The 15166-nt window shown below is 44.9% G+C and overlaps 1 protein-coding gene across 2 annotated transcripts in view; it reads right to left on the bottom strand.

The window, feature by feature from the left end:
• Positions 1 to 447: 447 nt before the first annotated feature.
• Positions 448 to 15166, bottom strand: part of SUPT7L (SPT7 like, STAGA complex subunit gamma) — an 18943-nt gene continuing 4224 nt past the window's right edge. For both annotated transcript variants that reach the window (XM_075925385.1, XM_014569796.2), the window contains exons 3-5: positions 7543 to 7867; positions 6320 to 6557; positions 448 to 1265 (exon numbers count right to left, since the gene is read on the bottom strand). In XM_075925385.1, coding sequence (XP_075781500.1) covers positions 1000 to 1265; positions 6320 to 6557; positions 7543 to 7867 — 829 coding nt within the window. In that variant the 3' untranslated portion in view covers positions 448 to 999. The remainder of the gene's footprint in view (positions 1266 to 6319; positions 6558 to 7542; positions 7868 to 15166) is intronic.

The following is a 15166-nucleotide window of genomic DNA, read 5'->3' as shown; positions in this document are numbered from 1 at the left end:
ACCTTTAAGATTGAGACATCAGTTTTGAACACTGATGTCCATGAAACCCTATGGTCTCTGAGTCTTATTAGACAGGGAAGAGTTTTATTTGCTTTGTTTCTATTTCTGTACAATGAATGAAATGCAATCAAGAAAAAGAATTAGGGTCATGACTGTTAAATGAACAAACAAAAACACTGTGCCCATAACTTGTTCTTTCAGAAGATTAACGTGCAATTGTAAGGACAAATCTGAGTCTCAGTAAACCTCCCTTGAACCTCCCAATGGGTTACAGGTATAGAGCTGGTATAAACTAGTGTTCTCACTTGACTCATGATCATTCCAGCTTCTATTAAGAGAGACACTCAATGAATTAGATTAAAGGCTCTGAGCTGTACATCAGCTGTGGATTCACGTAATTATTTCCATCAGTCAGCACGCATTTAAAAAAAAAAGACAGACACCAAATCAGAAGCTATTTCAATTTAAGTTGCTCAGTATAGCAGTTCTGAACAAAGCAACTCGGGTTGAAGTTGACACGTACAATTCAACAAAAGAAAAGAAAAAGTGTATTACTAGGGCCAGCTCTAGGTAAAGCTAATTGCTCTTGGCTTCAGTTTCAGAAGCTGTCAGGGTGCAGCCTTGACCTCCCTGGCTCAGTGAGTATACACAGCCACTGTCAACAAGATACCAGCTTCCTTTCTTCCCTCACCTCCCTCCCAGAAATCTAGCGACGCGGCCATATTTGTGGGATTGGTCTCATTTTGAGTTCTACCACAACCTTGGGGCTGGGGATGCAGAGCAGAGCACTGTGGGAAGAGGAGCCACAGGCAGAATGAAGACAGGTGAGTTGATGTACACTGCAGACTGAACCTCATATGGCAATTTCACAGACTGTCCCCCAAAACCCAGGTCAAGCCCTGTTTGTTATAGTCCCTGTGGTACCTAGGGCCCCATTGGCTCATTTCAAATCACTGTCATACATTAGCAGGATTGGAAAGAAAAAAGCCCTCTTCCCTTTCACATCTTCTTCATCTTCTTCTTGCAGCGTTGGTTGAAGACAGGAGAGGATCCCATCAGACTATCAGGGGAATGAGAACCATAGCTGCTCTCCGAGCCATTGGGACTCTGCGGCATCCCTGCTTCACTCATGCCTGACATGGGCTCCTCAAAGACATCGCTGCCCAGGACCCCATGCCCAGCAACATTGCCCTCCTCGTTTTCCTGTGGTTCCATTTTCACCTGAGCCAAGTTCCAGAGAGGAGAGGCATTCACCTCGGCAGCACCTGGAGAGAGAGAATACTCATCAGTCACCAAGAATGCATGGGAACAGATGCATTGGTACAAAGGAGAAAGAGCCAAAGCAAGCAAACCCCCAAGGCTGGGCTCACAAGGTTGGAGATGGAACAGATGTAAGACAAAGCATATAAAAGCAAGTCTTACTTTGATCCCCTTCCACTTAGGGTAGAGGTTGGCTAAGCCTCCACTGCCTCTCACCTGTTTATACTGCAGCCCTCTGTGAAATTTCCAAGGCAGTGTGTCAGTTTTAGAAGGGCCAGGCACCCGCCAAGAGCTTAGCAGCAGCTGGAGCCAAGAGCAGCAGCATCTAGAGCCAAGAGCACCAAGATCTAGCCAAGATGCCAAACCGCTGCATGGAGTCATGACTTGGAGGACACAGCAGTATCACCAGCGGGTGGTGCCCTTATAGCCTCAGCTGGCCCTATAGCACCAGTAGTGCTAACTCCAAGTGGTTTGAGAGGACATGAGAAATAAGGCACTTCTTTCTTCAGTGATGCCCTGAAGGCCACTCAGGCTGTAAAGACAACATCCCATTGAGATACTGCTGTACCCTCCCCAAGTCCTAGCCCCAAGTCCTAGCCCCATGCAGGAACTGGGCATCTTGGTTAGACGCCTGATGCTTGTGGTAGTAGCTAATGTTGCCGTGTTCTTCCTTCCCTGTGAAGGTGCTTCTTTCCCAGATAGCACCTTCAGTCTCAGAACCTTGGGACATCAGACCTCCACAAATGACCAAAGGACTTCCTACCCTCTAGCACTTGACACCCACAGAAACCACCCCTTCCCCTCCACAGAACATGGAGCAGAGACCTTATGATGGAGGAACACTGAGGTAGCTGTGTATAGTTTGTATTAATTTAAAAAAATCTGATAATTCTAGGTAGGTGCCAACGGGGCTAGTCTGTATAGAAAAAAACCAACAAACTAGCCCGTGGGCCCTATGTCATGTTTTTGAGGAGGAAGAAGGGCAGTTGTTAAGGACCCCAGGAGGTCATAAGGAATTTTAAATAACTGATAAAAAAATTGTTAAAACCTTCATTATTATTGGCCATGCTCATTGGCATAGGTGAACACTGTATGGTCTTCTTAAAGTTACCTTCTTCTTTCCAACCCTTCCCTCCTATTGTCTGTTATACTCATTTCTTGCATCTTCTCTTCAGTTACACTGAGTTCAGGTTAGGAAACTGTGACTTCTTAAGTATTCACATAGCACCTAAAACAATGGGGCCCAGAGTTTAATTTGGACTTTTGGGTGCTACCACAATGCACCAAAAAAAAAAAATCCCCCCGCCCCCCAAAAAAATCACGATTTTTTTAGGAGGACTATGAAAGCTGGGTTAAGGCCCACTAAACTTTTGCCCATCTTTCATTTTTATGCTATCTCTTCTAGTTGCGTCCAGAAAAGAATTATCCCTGATTTGACCAGAAACAAAAAAGCATCAAGTTACAATCAAGTCTCTTCTCAGAAGATTGGTTAGGAGATATGAAGCCTTTTATTTCTTGGTCACTTGGTTCAAACTCTATTCAGGTCAATAAGTGATTAAGTCGTCATAATCCGATATCTTTTCAGTGGCCCATATAAAAGGAATTAGTTCAGTACATAATGGCTAAATTTTCCACATCACAAAGGCCAACACTATTACGAAGACAGGCTTTTTTATTCAGATTGATGTGCAACTTTATGGCCTTTTGTGTAAAATTATATCCAAGTTTTTGTTTTCAACACAGTGATGGGTGGATTTTGTTTTGGTTTTGTCCCTAAGAGGTATAATTATAGATTTTGTTATTTCTGCAAATTTATTTTGAAAGAAGACAAAAAAACCCACTAATGCATCTAATACTAATTGGGCCCCTTGTTGAGTCTTAGCATAACAACCAAGGACTGAATGTAGACTGAAACCTTCTCTGGCTCTTCAAATTTGATCCCTAGAGGTCACATGAAAATAACAAAATGCAGATGCAAACTAAGACGCCAGCTTGGAAGATTTCCAAACCTAGTTTGCAAACTCAAGAACCTTACCTGAAGTTTGAATAAGCATCTGAGTGCTGAGCCAAACATTTTACATTTCCCCTATTACTAGCAGTTATAGAAAGAAAATCCTTCCATTAACATCTCAGTGGTGTATAGGTCTAGGAGCTAGACAACCCTGAAGAACTAGTGTCCAGAACCCTCACTGAAAATCCCCATTGTGTTCATTACAAGTGAAGCGAACCTCTTCTCCACCATGAGGGTATATCATCAACATGCTATCCGTCCTAAAGGTATAAGGCAGCGATGGGGAACCTCAGACTCAGGGGCCAGATGCAGCCCCAGGGGCCAGATGCAGCCCCAGGCTTGCCTAGATCCAGCCCCCAAGGCTCAAGCCCCACCCCCAGCACTGGGGAGCCAGTGCTGGCACTCCAGCTCCCTCCGCTGCCCCACCACGTGGCTGGAGCACACAAAATCTACGAGGCTGGGTCCCACTAGGCTCTGCTTTGCGAGGGCAACATGGGGAGCATCTTTCTCCTTCTCAGTTGGAAGCCACATAAGTGAGGGTTTGGGGGTTTTTTGCTTCTCACTTGTGTGCGGCCCCGACTGATGTTTCTGTAGGTCAGTGGCCCCCGACCCAAAAAAAGGTTCCTCACCCCTGGTTTAAGACTATAGCCCCAGTCTAAGCAACAATCAGAGGGTTTCCTTCTTTCACCAATTTCTCTTCACCCTCAAAGGCTTATTCCCTTTAGCTCCCTTTGTCATTGAGTGTTGTCACCAGCAAATAAAACAACTTACCATTTGCACAGGACATTTCATCTTCAAAGCACGTAACAAATTAACATATTAATCCTCACTACCCTCTCATGGCATGACAAGGAAATAGCGTCCCAATGTTTGTCTCTGTTCCCCCTGCTGCACAGAGATGAAGGGATTTGCCCATGCCCACAGCAACGGACATACTCAGAGGCAGGATTAGAACTCAGGAGCTCCCAGAACCTAGTTTTGTCCACTAGCCACTGGAGACTGCTGCCTCACTAATGGACACCTTCTCATTTTGAAGATGCCCATATCCTAATCCCAATAGCTTCCTCTCCCTCCATCTGATGTGATGCACTCAACACTGCCCATCTCCACAGTGAGAATCCTTTAGAGGGATGTGGTTTCCAGCACACAGAGGCCCTTTTGCAGTGAACAGGGATTTTCAGAGAGGAACAGAACACTTGTATTCATAATTAGAAAACATCAATCTGATATCAGAGGAGCACAAGGCATTTAATATACAGCTAGCATGTTAACCTCTGGGTCTCAAGTGGTAGATGCTAATACCAAGCTTTTTCAGATGAATCATTCATAATCCCTCATGGCCCAGGAGTTCACCATTCCCTCCCCCTCAAAATAAGAGCACTTCACACTTCAGGAACATTGCAGAAAACAATAAAAGCTCCCAGCAAAACATCTGAGGGATTTGTATTTTTTAAAACCCAACAGCATTTAAAACACTAGTAGACTTTTATGTCTAGTCTCTCCTTGGTACACACATAACTTGGATTAAGGTTAATAGAAGAGACCCCATCATTTTTAACTGCATTTCTGAGTGAAACACTTATTTCTGCAGGGAATGGCTCAGTTCCCGTGGCTGTATATATGAATCACAACACAAATTCTTTGAGTAAGGGAGTTATTTGGAATTTTCCAGAGAACTCATAGCTGGGGCATGGTGCTGGATTGCTAGCCAGAGACTGAACTTGTATGGAGATACAGAAGAGGTACAAACACAGGCAGTAGTGGTACAAGACTCTCTCACACCACCAACCACTGTGCCTCAATTCTGATCTTGAGCAATGACTTCAAGGAACAAGAAGGGAGTTCTTTTTTCATGGCTGAACAGTCCTCACTGTCATTGCTGAAGCTACTAGTTGTAGAGGGGGTTTGCGATGTGGACACACATCCACAAGAATGGGACAGAGCTGCCAACCATTTCACAAATGATGAAATGGACAGTCAGAAGATGATGACAATCAATTGACTGAGGCCAAATTCAATCCTGGAGGTAAGCTCTGAGTCCCATTAACAATTTTTTACTCAACCAGTTCCCCATTTCCTCATTATCTGGTTCTTGCCCTTATTCCCATAACAAAGAACGTGGACGACAGGTTTTCAATTACATGAAGTTCTGGCCTCCAGTCACGGGCCAGTTTGATGAGTGTATTGAGCAGTGTAAAATGTCACAAGAAACTAACAAAGTAGTAGCTTTCCCAGCAGTCAACTGGCAGAACAAACTGGACAAGCCCAAACAAATCCAGCAACAAACATCCTCAGACAAGCAACAAGCCCCGCGTTTCAAGAGAGACCGTTTCTGTGCTGTTTGTTTCAGGAAGCGGTGATCTTCTGGAACCTACTCAGAACCAGAAAATCAACTGGATTCTTTTTGTAATTGTTTATTCATTAGGAATAAGAATAAAAAGCAGTGGGTTACGGTTTTTGCTTCATATGTAAAAGGAAAGTCTGTTGGCTCTCCTCTTATAAACATTTCACAAGTGTTCAGAAGTATTTTCCCTTTGTTACACTGGCCTGGAAGAAGGTTACCTTTATTCAAACATATACTACCATAATACTGAGCTAGTAGCAGCAAACACTTGAGTAATATTATTGTAAGTTTCAGTGCTTGAACCATTACTGTAAGATATAAAACACCATAAGGGCTTACACCCTTTCAGTGACTGCAGCCATTGCTGTAAACTATTTTCTACTGTATTCTTTTGATGCTGGCACAATGGCTGCTATTATTAGAGTAACATTAGTGTGAACTCTGCATCTTGCAGTATTACTGCAGAATACTCCCATCCGTTTGTAGCCAATCCATCCCCAGCACTTCATTAACTGCATTTCATTTTCCTCCATTTTGTATCTTGTGTTTGTGCAAGATTATAACCCAACCTTATTGCAGCTAGTTAATTTCAAATAGAACCCTCCTCCCACATGACCAAAGCCAACCCGCATCAGCTGTGGCATTGCTAATGAGGCCATTTGGAAAAGCTGAGGGAGTGTTTACAACAGCAGGCTGCCCCTTACCTGAAGCCTGTGGGGATGCCTCTACTTCCAGATTGGCAGAAAAACGCTCACTCTGAGCTCCAAGGACACCCACAGGCAAAGACTGGTCGCCAGATGCCAGATCTCCCTCCAGCTCTTCGCTTATGGGGAAGGTGATATCGCTGACTGGCTCCTCCTTGATCTTCACGGGTTTGGTGTCTTCTGCTGCCTTTTCGGGGTTGACAATCTTCTCATATTCTTCTGAGAGCTGTTTGCTAACCTGCCAGTGATCATTGGAGACAACAAGGCTGGATTTTTCAGACAAAGCAGAACAGGCAACTGTGTTGCGGAGTTCCTTCTCCTCAACAGATTACTGGCCTCTAATGAAATAAAATGGGCACTCCACTGCAGATAAATTATATAAATTAGGGCTGTTAAAAAATAGTGTAATAGGGTAACTGTGTTACCTTCCTTCTCTCCTTCATTGGGCTGACTCATTCTTCTGGACAGACACACAATTTCCTTAGAGGCAGGGCAAACTGCTACCACAGTTCTCTTAGCTTCTTGCCAGCCCACCCATGATGGTTACTATCTTCTGGTTGTTTTATCTTAAACCCTCCCTGATTCCCCTCCCTCCCCAAATAAGCGCTCTAGTTGAAAATTAACTCACTGAGCCAGACAGTTCTCTATACAGTAATTCCTCATTTAACACTATAGATATGTTTCAGAAAATGATCATGTTAAGTGAAAACGTGTTATGAGGAGTCAATTGTCCCATTGAAAATAATGGAAAAGGTGGGGGTTGCGTTTCAAGCGGTGGTGTCTGTTGAGACCGGGACATAAGGTTGGGGGGAAAAGGGGACTGGGTTACAGCAGGGAGGGGAGGTGTTTAGCTCTGGGTAAGGGAAGGGGAGGAGAGGGGATGGGGATGGGTTGGGAGTTATGGCCCTGTGATGGGTCTGCCAGGACCCGCACTGCGCCCGGCGAGGGGAAGGGTCTCTGGGGAACGGTGCAGCGAGCGACAAACCCTCCGCCACTTTACAGGGAGGCAGGGGAAGCCCCGCACAGCTGCCAGCAATGGGCCAGTGGGGGAAATCGTGTTATTCCAGGGACAGTTATGTAATTCAAAAAAATTCCCTAAAAAAAACCCGTGCTATCGCAAAAACATGTTAAACAGGCCTGTGTTAAATGAGGAATTACTGTACAGCAACAAAAGATTGCACTAAGAGTGCATTAAGCAGCATTTTTGACATCTTAAACCTCACCTGCAGCATGTAGCTGTGATAATCCTTAATGCGATGCTGCCAGAACTTCTGCAGGGAGAGCACACTGCCAATGCCCACTTCATGGAACACCTGTTCCATCACATCCGGGAAAGGCGTCTGCCCAAGTCGAGCTTCTCGGTCCACAGCAAAGCGCAGCAACTTGGTAAACTTCAAGCAGTACTCATGAGCAATGTCTGTCAAGGTCTCCAGGACACTCTCATTGGCACATTCGAACCCCGCATGCGCCAAGATGGTGGCCATGGACTGGTAGAGAAGCTGCCGGCAGGAGGTCCAACTCAGCTCAGTTACTGGTTCCCCTTTCCCTCTAAAAGAAGAGAGGACAACATGAACAGGCCTTCACCCACCTCAGGAAAATAGGAAACAGGGAAAAAAGATTGACTGTTAAAGGGTTTGTACCATTATCATCAGAAGTGAGTGGAAAAGGAAAAGCAGATGGGTCCTTCATGGCATCTCTGTTGTGTATGGAGGAGACCTAGAAGGTTTCTGGCTGCTTCCCCCCCCCCCCCTTACAAACATCAGGAATGTCAAATCTCATCTTTCTTTATTATATTGGAAAACTCTTTGGGTGACTCAAATGCAGACTGAGCTTTCTCATCCCTTAATTAAACCAAGAACTTCTCTCCCAGAGGTCTGATTTAAACAGGTGTTTAATACACACAAAAGGAGTTTTAACAACCTACATGCAAATCTCTTCCCCCTCAGTTAATCAGATTTTACTTCTTTGTTAGCTCTCGAATGTCACAGACCTATTAGTTCTCTAGTCATCCACAAAGGCTTCCAAAGCAGACAAGATGTATGTTTGTAATGTGAAAAACAAGCATACCCAATTTTTCCAGGCCACCTCTAAGCAATGCACTAGGTGATACAGCCAGAGGTGGCAGGCTTGCAGAAATTTTGGTGGTGCAGGCTCTGGGCATTCTGTGCACCACCTTCCCATTCAAATTCCCTCCCCTGTCTCAGGCTTCAGGAGGGAATTTGGGTGGAGGAGGGGAGTCCAGGCTCTGGGAGGGATTTTGGGTACTGGATGCAGGCTCTGGAATAGGACAGGGGATTGCAGTGCAGGAGGGGGTTCAAGTTCTGGGAGAGAGTCTGGGTGCAGGAGTGAGCTGTCAAGGTCTGAGAGGGATGTGAGTGTGGGAAGGTCTGAGGTGCAGGCTCAGGGACGGAGTGTGGGAGCTGGGTGCAAGCTCTGGGCTGGGGCAGGGAGTGGGGGTGTAGGAGGGAGTAGGAGTGATGGAGGGGGTGGAGGTACAGGCTCTGGGAGGGAGTTTGGGGGCAAGAGGGGGTACAGGGGAAGGGGAATCTGGCTCAGGGAAGGAGTGGGGTATGCAAGAAGGGACAGAGGGTGGGGGGATGCAACACTTACCTGGGGCTCCCAAGCAGAGGGATTCTTCCTGGCTGCAAGGATACTCAGGTGGGGGCAGTGCACAGAGACACCCCACCCCCCAATGGGACCGGAGGAATGTGCCAGCAGTGGCACAGAGGTAGTGGCAAGAAGCCGCTCAAGCCCTGCTACACTGCTGGAAGTGGCAGAGAGGGGCCCTGGGCTATTTTAAATTGCCTGCGAGCAGCAAGCAGAGCTGGGGAACACACAGAGGGGAACAAGCTGGGGAACACACGGGGGGAAGAGGAGGGTAGCACACAGCAGTGGCAAGCAGGGCCAGGAAAGAGACCCAGCCCTAAACTTTGGTTGAGCAGGGCCCCTGGACCAGGAATACTCCTGGTACCCAGGCATCACAGGCCCATAAAACTCACCACCTACTATGGCTATAAAAGAAGCAGGAAGAGAGAGACAATACAATTTGCAATGTACAACAAAGCATGCTGGAAGATCCAGAGAAAGGCTCTGTCTTACAGCAGGGATTGACAGCCAGGGCATTGTGACCACCCAGGGTCCTAGGTATAGCAAGATGGGAAGCAAAGAGTATGGGGTGGTCTCAGTATGGGAGAGGCTAAGAACCACTGGCTTATAACACACTATTCTCACAATGAGTAGGTGATAATTGTTTTTAACTGAAGCAGGTTAGCATTTGACAGTTTCACAGGGGGGAAAGAAAGCTTTGAGGAATTTGAAAGACAAAAGAGCATGGGACGGGTCCTTCAGAATTCATAGCTTCTGCTCACCTGGCATGGTTTTTGTTTGCTTTTTAATACTTCACTCAGCTCCAATGTTTAAACTAAACCAGTCAATTTCATTCTCAGTTTCTTTTTCTGATCTCCTTACACGCCCACTTTCTAAATTTCACACTTCCTTTACTGGAAAAACTTAAACAATTAATAGTCTAGTAGCACTTTAAAGATTAACAAAACATGTAGCTGGTATCATGAGCTTTCGTGGGCACAAGAAGTGGGTTGTGCCCACGAAAGCTCCTGATCCCATCTACATATTTTGTTAGTCTTTAAGGTGCTACTAGACCAGTGGTCCCCAACCTTTTTGTGGCCAATAGCACATTCATGTTTTCAGAAGAGTGTGGCAGGCGCTAACAATTTTTCAAGGGGCGCCGGGCTGGGCACGCACCATGCTCCCAGGGCCCAAGAATGGCTCAGGACGGCCCTGGTCATTAGACGAGCGCACATAAATGCCCCAAAGGGTTCCATGGCACCCGCGGGCACCACGTTGGGGACCACAGTACTAGACTATTTGTTGTTTTTTAAGTTTTTCCTGTTACAGACTAACTCGTCTACCCCTCTGAAACTTCCTTTACAGTCACACTACCCAGTGTTTCCTATAACTTACCACTGGTTGATACTTTACAACTACCGTCTGATAACCGCCTAGTGGGCTATGTAAGAGGTTGGCCTCACTGCAATGCCTAGCGCTTAGGTATCTACACCACAGAACATGCATCACAACTGGCATCTTCTAGTCTCAGAAAAAATGCATGGACCACAAGCTTCAGCTCCCCCGATCCTTAAAGAAGGCCCTCCAAACAGGACTGAGCCATAACAGCAAAGTGTATGTGCAGGTCAGGAAGTGAGAGGGAAGCTTGCACAATTGCTACCAGTACCAAAACCCTTCTGGGATACTTAGCGGGCTCCATTTGCCAGACTCTCAATATCTTTTGCTAGTATGAAATGCATTTACATTTTTAAAAAGATAAAGAAAAAAATTAACAATGTAAGTCTCAGATCAGAGTATTACCTGGGGGAATAAGAAAAGCTGTGTAGGCCTCAGTTCATTAATTCCCCCTACTTATTACACTCTGAAGTGACTCTTCTCAATTGTTATTTATGTCTTCTGTCTTCGAATGGAGAAAGCAGGTGCTCTACTACGCCAATTGAAAAATAATCTAGTTTTTCTATAAGCCCAAGCATCAGCCATACTGCTCTATCCCCTTTTTGTATTGCTGTCCTCTTAAATAACTCCCAGAGAGCTCTATACTTATTACAACATCAGTACAAGAGGGGACAGGGGCCTAGTTCTCCACTTTCTTCCATTGTGGAAAAAAAAGTGGTAGAGCCAGGGACTGGTCTTTTTTTTTTTTTCTTTCTGTTTTTTAAGGTGAGTAGATGGGCATGATTAAGTGTAGCTAGTAGCTGTAAAATGAGGCACTTTGCAAGCTTCAACTTATACACTCGAGACATAATTCAGTTAGCCAATTTAGGATACATCCCCACCTACAGCTACTGTTTAACAATGCATGGCAACATTCAGCAGCAAAGAAGAACACTATATCTATTTGAAATTTCAGGAACAGAATCTAATTACCAAATTAGAATGTGGCCAAGACACTGAGGTCAAAGGAATATAGTCAATGTAAAATCTAATCCATTTAGAGAGCAAAAGAAGGACAGTTTCCAGGTACTGTCCCTCTCTTTGTGTCTCCATCTCAATTTATATGTAGTTTCATGAATACGGTTTCCTGGTTGTTTTTTGTTTTGAAAGGTTTGAAGGAACAACAGGAGATGATGAATGAATTAGTTATACAGGGCAAATAGCGAAACTTCCTATAGCCAAAGTGCTGTCAAACACCCAGTATAAACAGACTGGAGGGCGTAGGGGGAGAAAAAATTCCCCCACTCACCTCCTTTGAGTTATAGTCACATTTGCCAGTGTTTGTATCAACAGGAAAACATTTTCAGGCAGAAGGGTGAGTTTTAAGTTGAATGTGTACCTGTAGCAACAAACATTTGCAAAAAAGGCCATTAGATTTTTTTTTTCATTTTTTAAATGATCATAACTAGTAAGAACCTTGGCTTTACATCTCATTCAAAGTTTGGCATCTCCAGAAACACAGCACTCCTAAACACTTAACCACTACAGACTTTAACAGCAGAATGTCACTTCCTACAGCTTCTAATGCTTTCCATGAAGCATCCAGCTATCAACCAAATCTGAGACTGCTTTTCACCTAATCAGTGTCCCAGACATGCTTGTGTGTAATTTGGAGGCTTAGAATGTGAATAGCTCTGCAGAAAAGGATCTAAACTATTTTCAGTATCACAAGTACCAGAGTTGTTAACTCGAGTCCCACAACCTGAACTCGAGTTCGACTTAAGCCGCCTAGGTGACTCGACTTGAGTCTCGACTCAGGTTCATTGTTTGTGACTTGAGACTTGCTAATTTTGTTAAATTGACTTGGTGGAAAAATTGTCAGAAAATGCTGATATTGATGGCTTGTACAAAAGTGACTTGACATTTTTTAAATTAAGACTTGAGACTCGACTTGGGACTTGACTCGAAAGTGACTTTAGGGACTCGAGACTCGACTTGAGACTTGAACTGTAGTGACTTGAGACTCGACTTAGACTTGACAATGACAACTTGAAGACAACACTGACAATTACTATGAGCTACTGGCACACAATAATAGATCCTCACTTGCATCACAAGTCTAAATAAAGATCTACAAACACTTCTACATTTTTATGGGAGACAATATGAAGGAAAAAACATCTACCCAAGAATATATAAACTGAAATGTTGGTTTCTCCCCACTCCCATCAATGGGCCTGTAATGTACAGAATATCAGTTCAGAGCCAACTGACAGATCTGATCAATCAAAATTAGCCTTCAGAATTAATGAGGTTGCCAATCTTATAAAATGGCACTGTTTTACCCACAAAATCTTATGCCCTATTAGACTCTAAGGTTCCAAAGGACTCCTTGTTGTTTTTGCAGGTATAGACTAACATGGCTACCCCTCTGAGACATTTTCTGTAGCAGTCTCTTAACATGACTGCATGCCCCCATATGAAGCAATCAAAAAGTGTTCTTGTGTCCAAGCTCCTTTCTAGGAAGGCCATTTCCTTTAAAGGAAGGAAAATCTTGCGGGCCATTGCCTGGTTAACTAACATGTTAAACAGAAGGAAATTGGACCAATTCAATGTGGGAAATAAGAACTGAGGTTCACTCAAGTAAAATAATGAAAAGCAGCCATAATCTGTTGATGGTGAGCAGTGAACTAGCAGCAGATCTCGGAAAAGAAAAGATTGCTTTCTCATGAACACTTCAATTGTATTACATTGCTGAGCGGATTTCTACTAAATGAGGTACAAAAATTCCCATTACATGCAGAAGGGCAAAGGATGATACTGGAAAAACAAGGCTAAATTAAAGCATCTGGAGTGATGGTTCTTAGCCAGGGGAACACACATACCCTTGGGGGTACTCAGAGTAGGGCTGTTAACAAAATATTATCGGTTACATCACTATTCGATGTTCCCTGGGGGAACTCCCAGAGATCCCCTTGCCACCCTGTGCTGCTGCTTCTTATATAAAAGCAGAATTGGGGGTGGCAGATGGGAGCCGGTCCGTGAAGAGAGCAGTTTTAAAAACCGGCTCCCCACGCAGACTGGCTCCTACCTGACGTTGCCTCTGATACAGAGGCAGCAGCAACTGGTGGCAGCAGCCCCTGTCCATGTGGGGGGCTCAAGCTTCCTGTGGACAGCAGCTGCCCCAGCACCCCATGGAGCAGCCTCTGTCCACGGTGAGCCTGAGTCTGCCAGGAATAGAGGTTGCTACGCAGCAGCAGCCCCTGTCTGCACAGAGGCTGTGCCAGCATCACAGCTTAAAAGCCAGCTCCCCACACTGGTGCCTCTGATCGGCTCCTGCTTGTTCCCCTCCCTGCACTGGTGCCTCTGATAAAGAGGCAGCAGCGCAGGGGGGCAAGTGGCTCACGTGAGCCAAAACGCACAGGCAGCTGGCTTCCCACGTGTATTGGCTCCCGTTTGCCCCCCTCACCCTATCAGAGGTAGCAACGTGGGGGGAGGGAGGGAAGTTGGGACAGGCGGCTCCATGGATCCGGTGCTCATGGGGAGCCAGCTTAAAAGCTGGCTCCTGCTCCTCCCCCTCCCTGTTTCAGAGGCAGCAAGGGCTGGGGCAGAGTAGGCATAATCAGTACGATTAACCGATAAACATAGGCTTCTTGGTTAATCGTGTACTCGATTGCATGTTGACATCCCTAACTCAGAGGTCTTCCTGGGGCATATCAACTCATCTAGACATTTGCCTCATTTTACAACAGGCTACATAAAAAGCACTAGCATGATCAGTACAAACTAAAAATGTCATACAGACAATGACTTGTTTATATTGTTTTATACACTATATGCTGAATGACATGTTTATACTGCTCTATATACTATAAACTGAAATGTGAATACAATATTTATATTCCAATTTATTTATTTTATAATAATACGGTTAAAAATGGGACTATATGATATTTTCAGTACTAGCATGCTGTGACACTTTTGTATTTTTGTGTCTGATTTTATAAGCAAGTAATTTTAAGAGAGGTGAAACTTGGAGGTACAGAAAATCAGTCAGGCTCCTGAAAAGGGTATGGTGTCTGGAAAGATTGAGAGTCACTGTGCTGAAGAACACAATGATTACAGTAAGGAAAGCTTTGCTGGGGAAGAGATCTCTTTTCCCTTTCTGAATACACCTCTTTTTAAGTGTCACTCCACTGTCTTGCAGCTGCACACACCTGGCTGTCTAGGGATAGCCTGCAGCTGGCATAATTAGTGCTCGTATCACCCATAAAAACTGGCTACTTCCCAGCTGGATTATACCTGGAAACTGGCAGGGATTTGGGGATAAAATGCAGTACAATCCAGAGAAAGATTCTGCCTCCCCCAATTTATCCTGAACCTCAGCACATTCTCCCCATGCAAGTTGCCAACCCACTGAAAAAAAAGTCAATTCCTAACCACTGATGGGTACTTTCTATCTGTTGCTACTCCTCAATTCTCCTGAGCAGTGGGAAGCCTGAACCAGAAGTACACTTCCATAGCAGTCAGGGAGGCAACAGAGTCAGAGAAAATAGCAATGGAGGCCAGCTAAGAAACCAGCCAGACAATTGAGAAGAAAGCATCTGAGATGCTTTGGGGGGGGAGTAGGGCAGGGGGAGGAAAGAGAGAGAGTAAATTCTGTCTCTCTTGAAGTTGGTTCCATAGCAGTTGGAGGCAGAGAGATAACTAGCAGTCATGTTATTACAGAAGTGTCCAGCTCAGACAGTAATTACTGTGCATTAAACTTTCAATGCTGAGAACTTAGCCCTCTCTTTTCAGTTCCTACACCAATGAAAATCTGCTAGGCTTTCTTTCTGTAAGTATACATGCACTTCTTTTCCCCTGGAATGAGAGTTATTACAGTGG

This window comes from Pelodiscus sinensis, chromosome 3 (assembly GCF_049634645.1).
Source record: "Pelodiscus sinensis isolate JC-2024 chromosome 3, ASM4963464v1, whole genome shotgun sequence".
Taxonomy (NCBI): domain Eukaryota; kingdom Metazoa; phylum Chordata; order Testudines; family Trionychidae; genus Pelodiscus; species Pelodiscus sinensis.
This window is presented reverse-complemented; position numbering and strand designations above follow the sequence as displayed.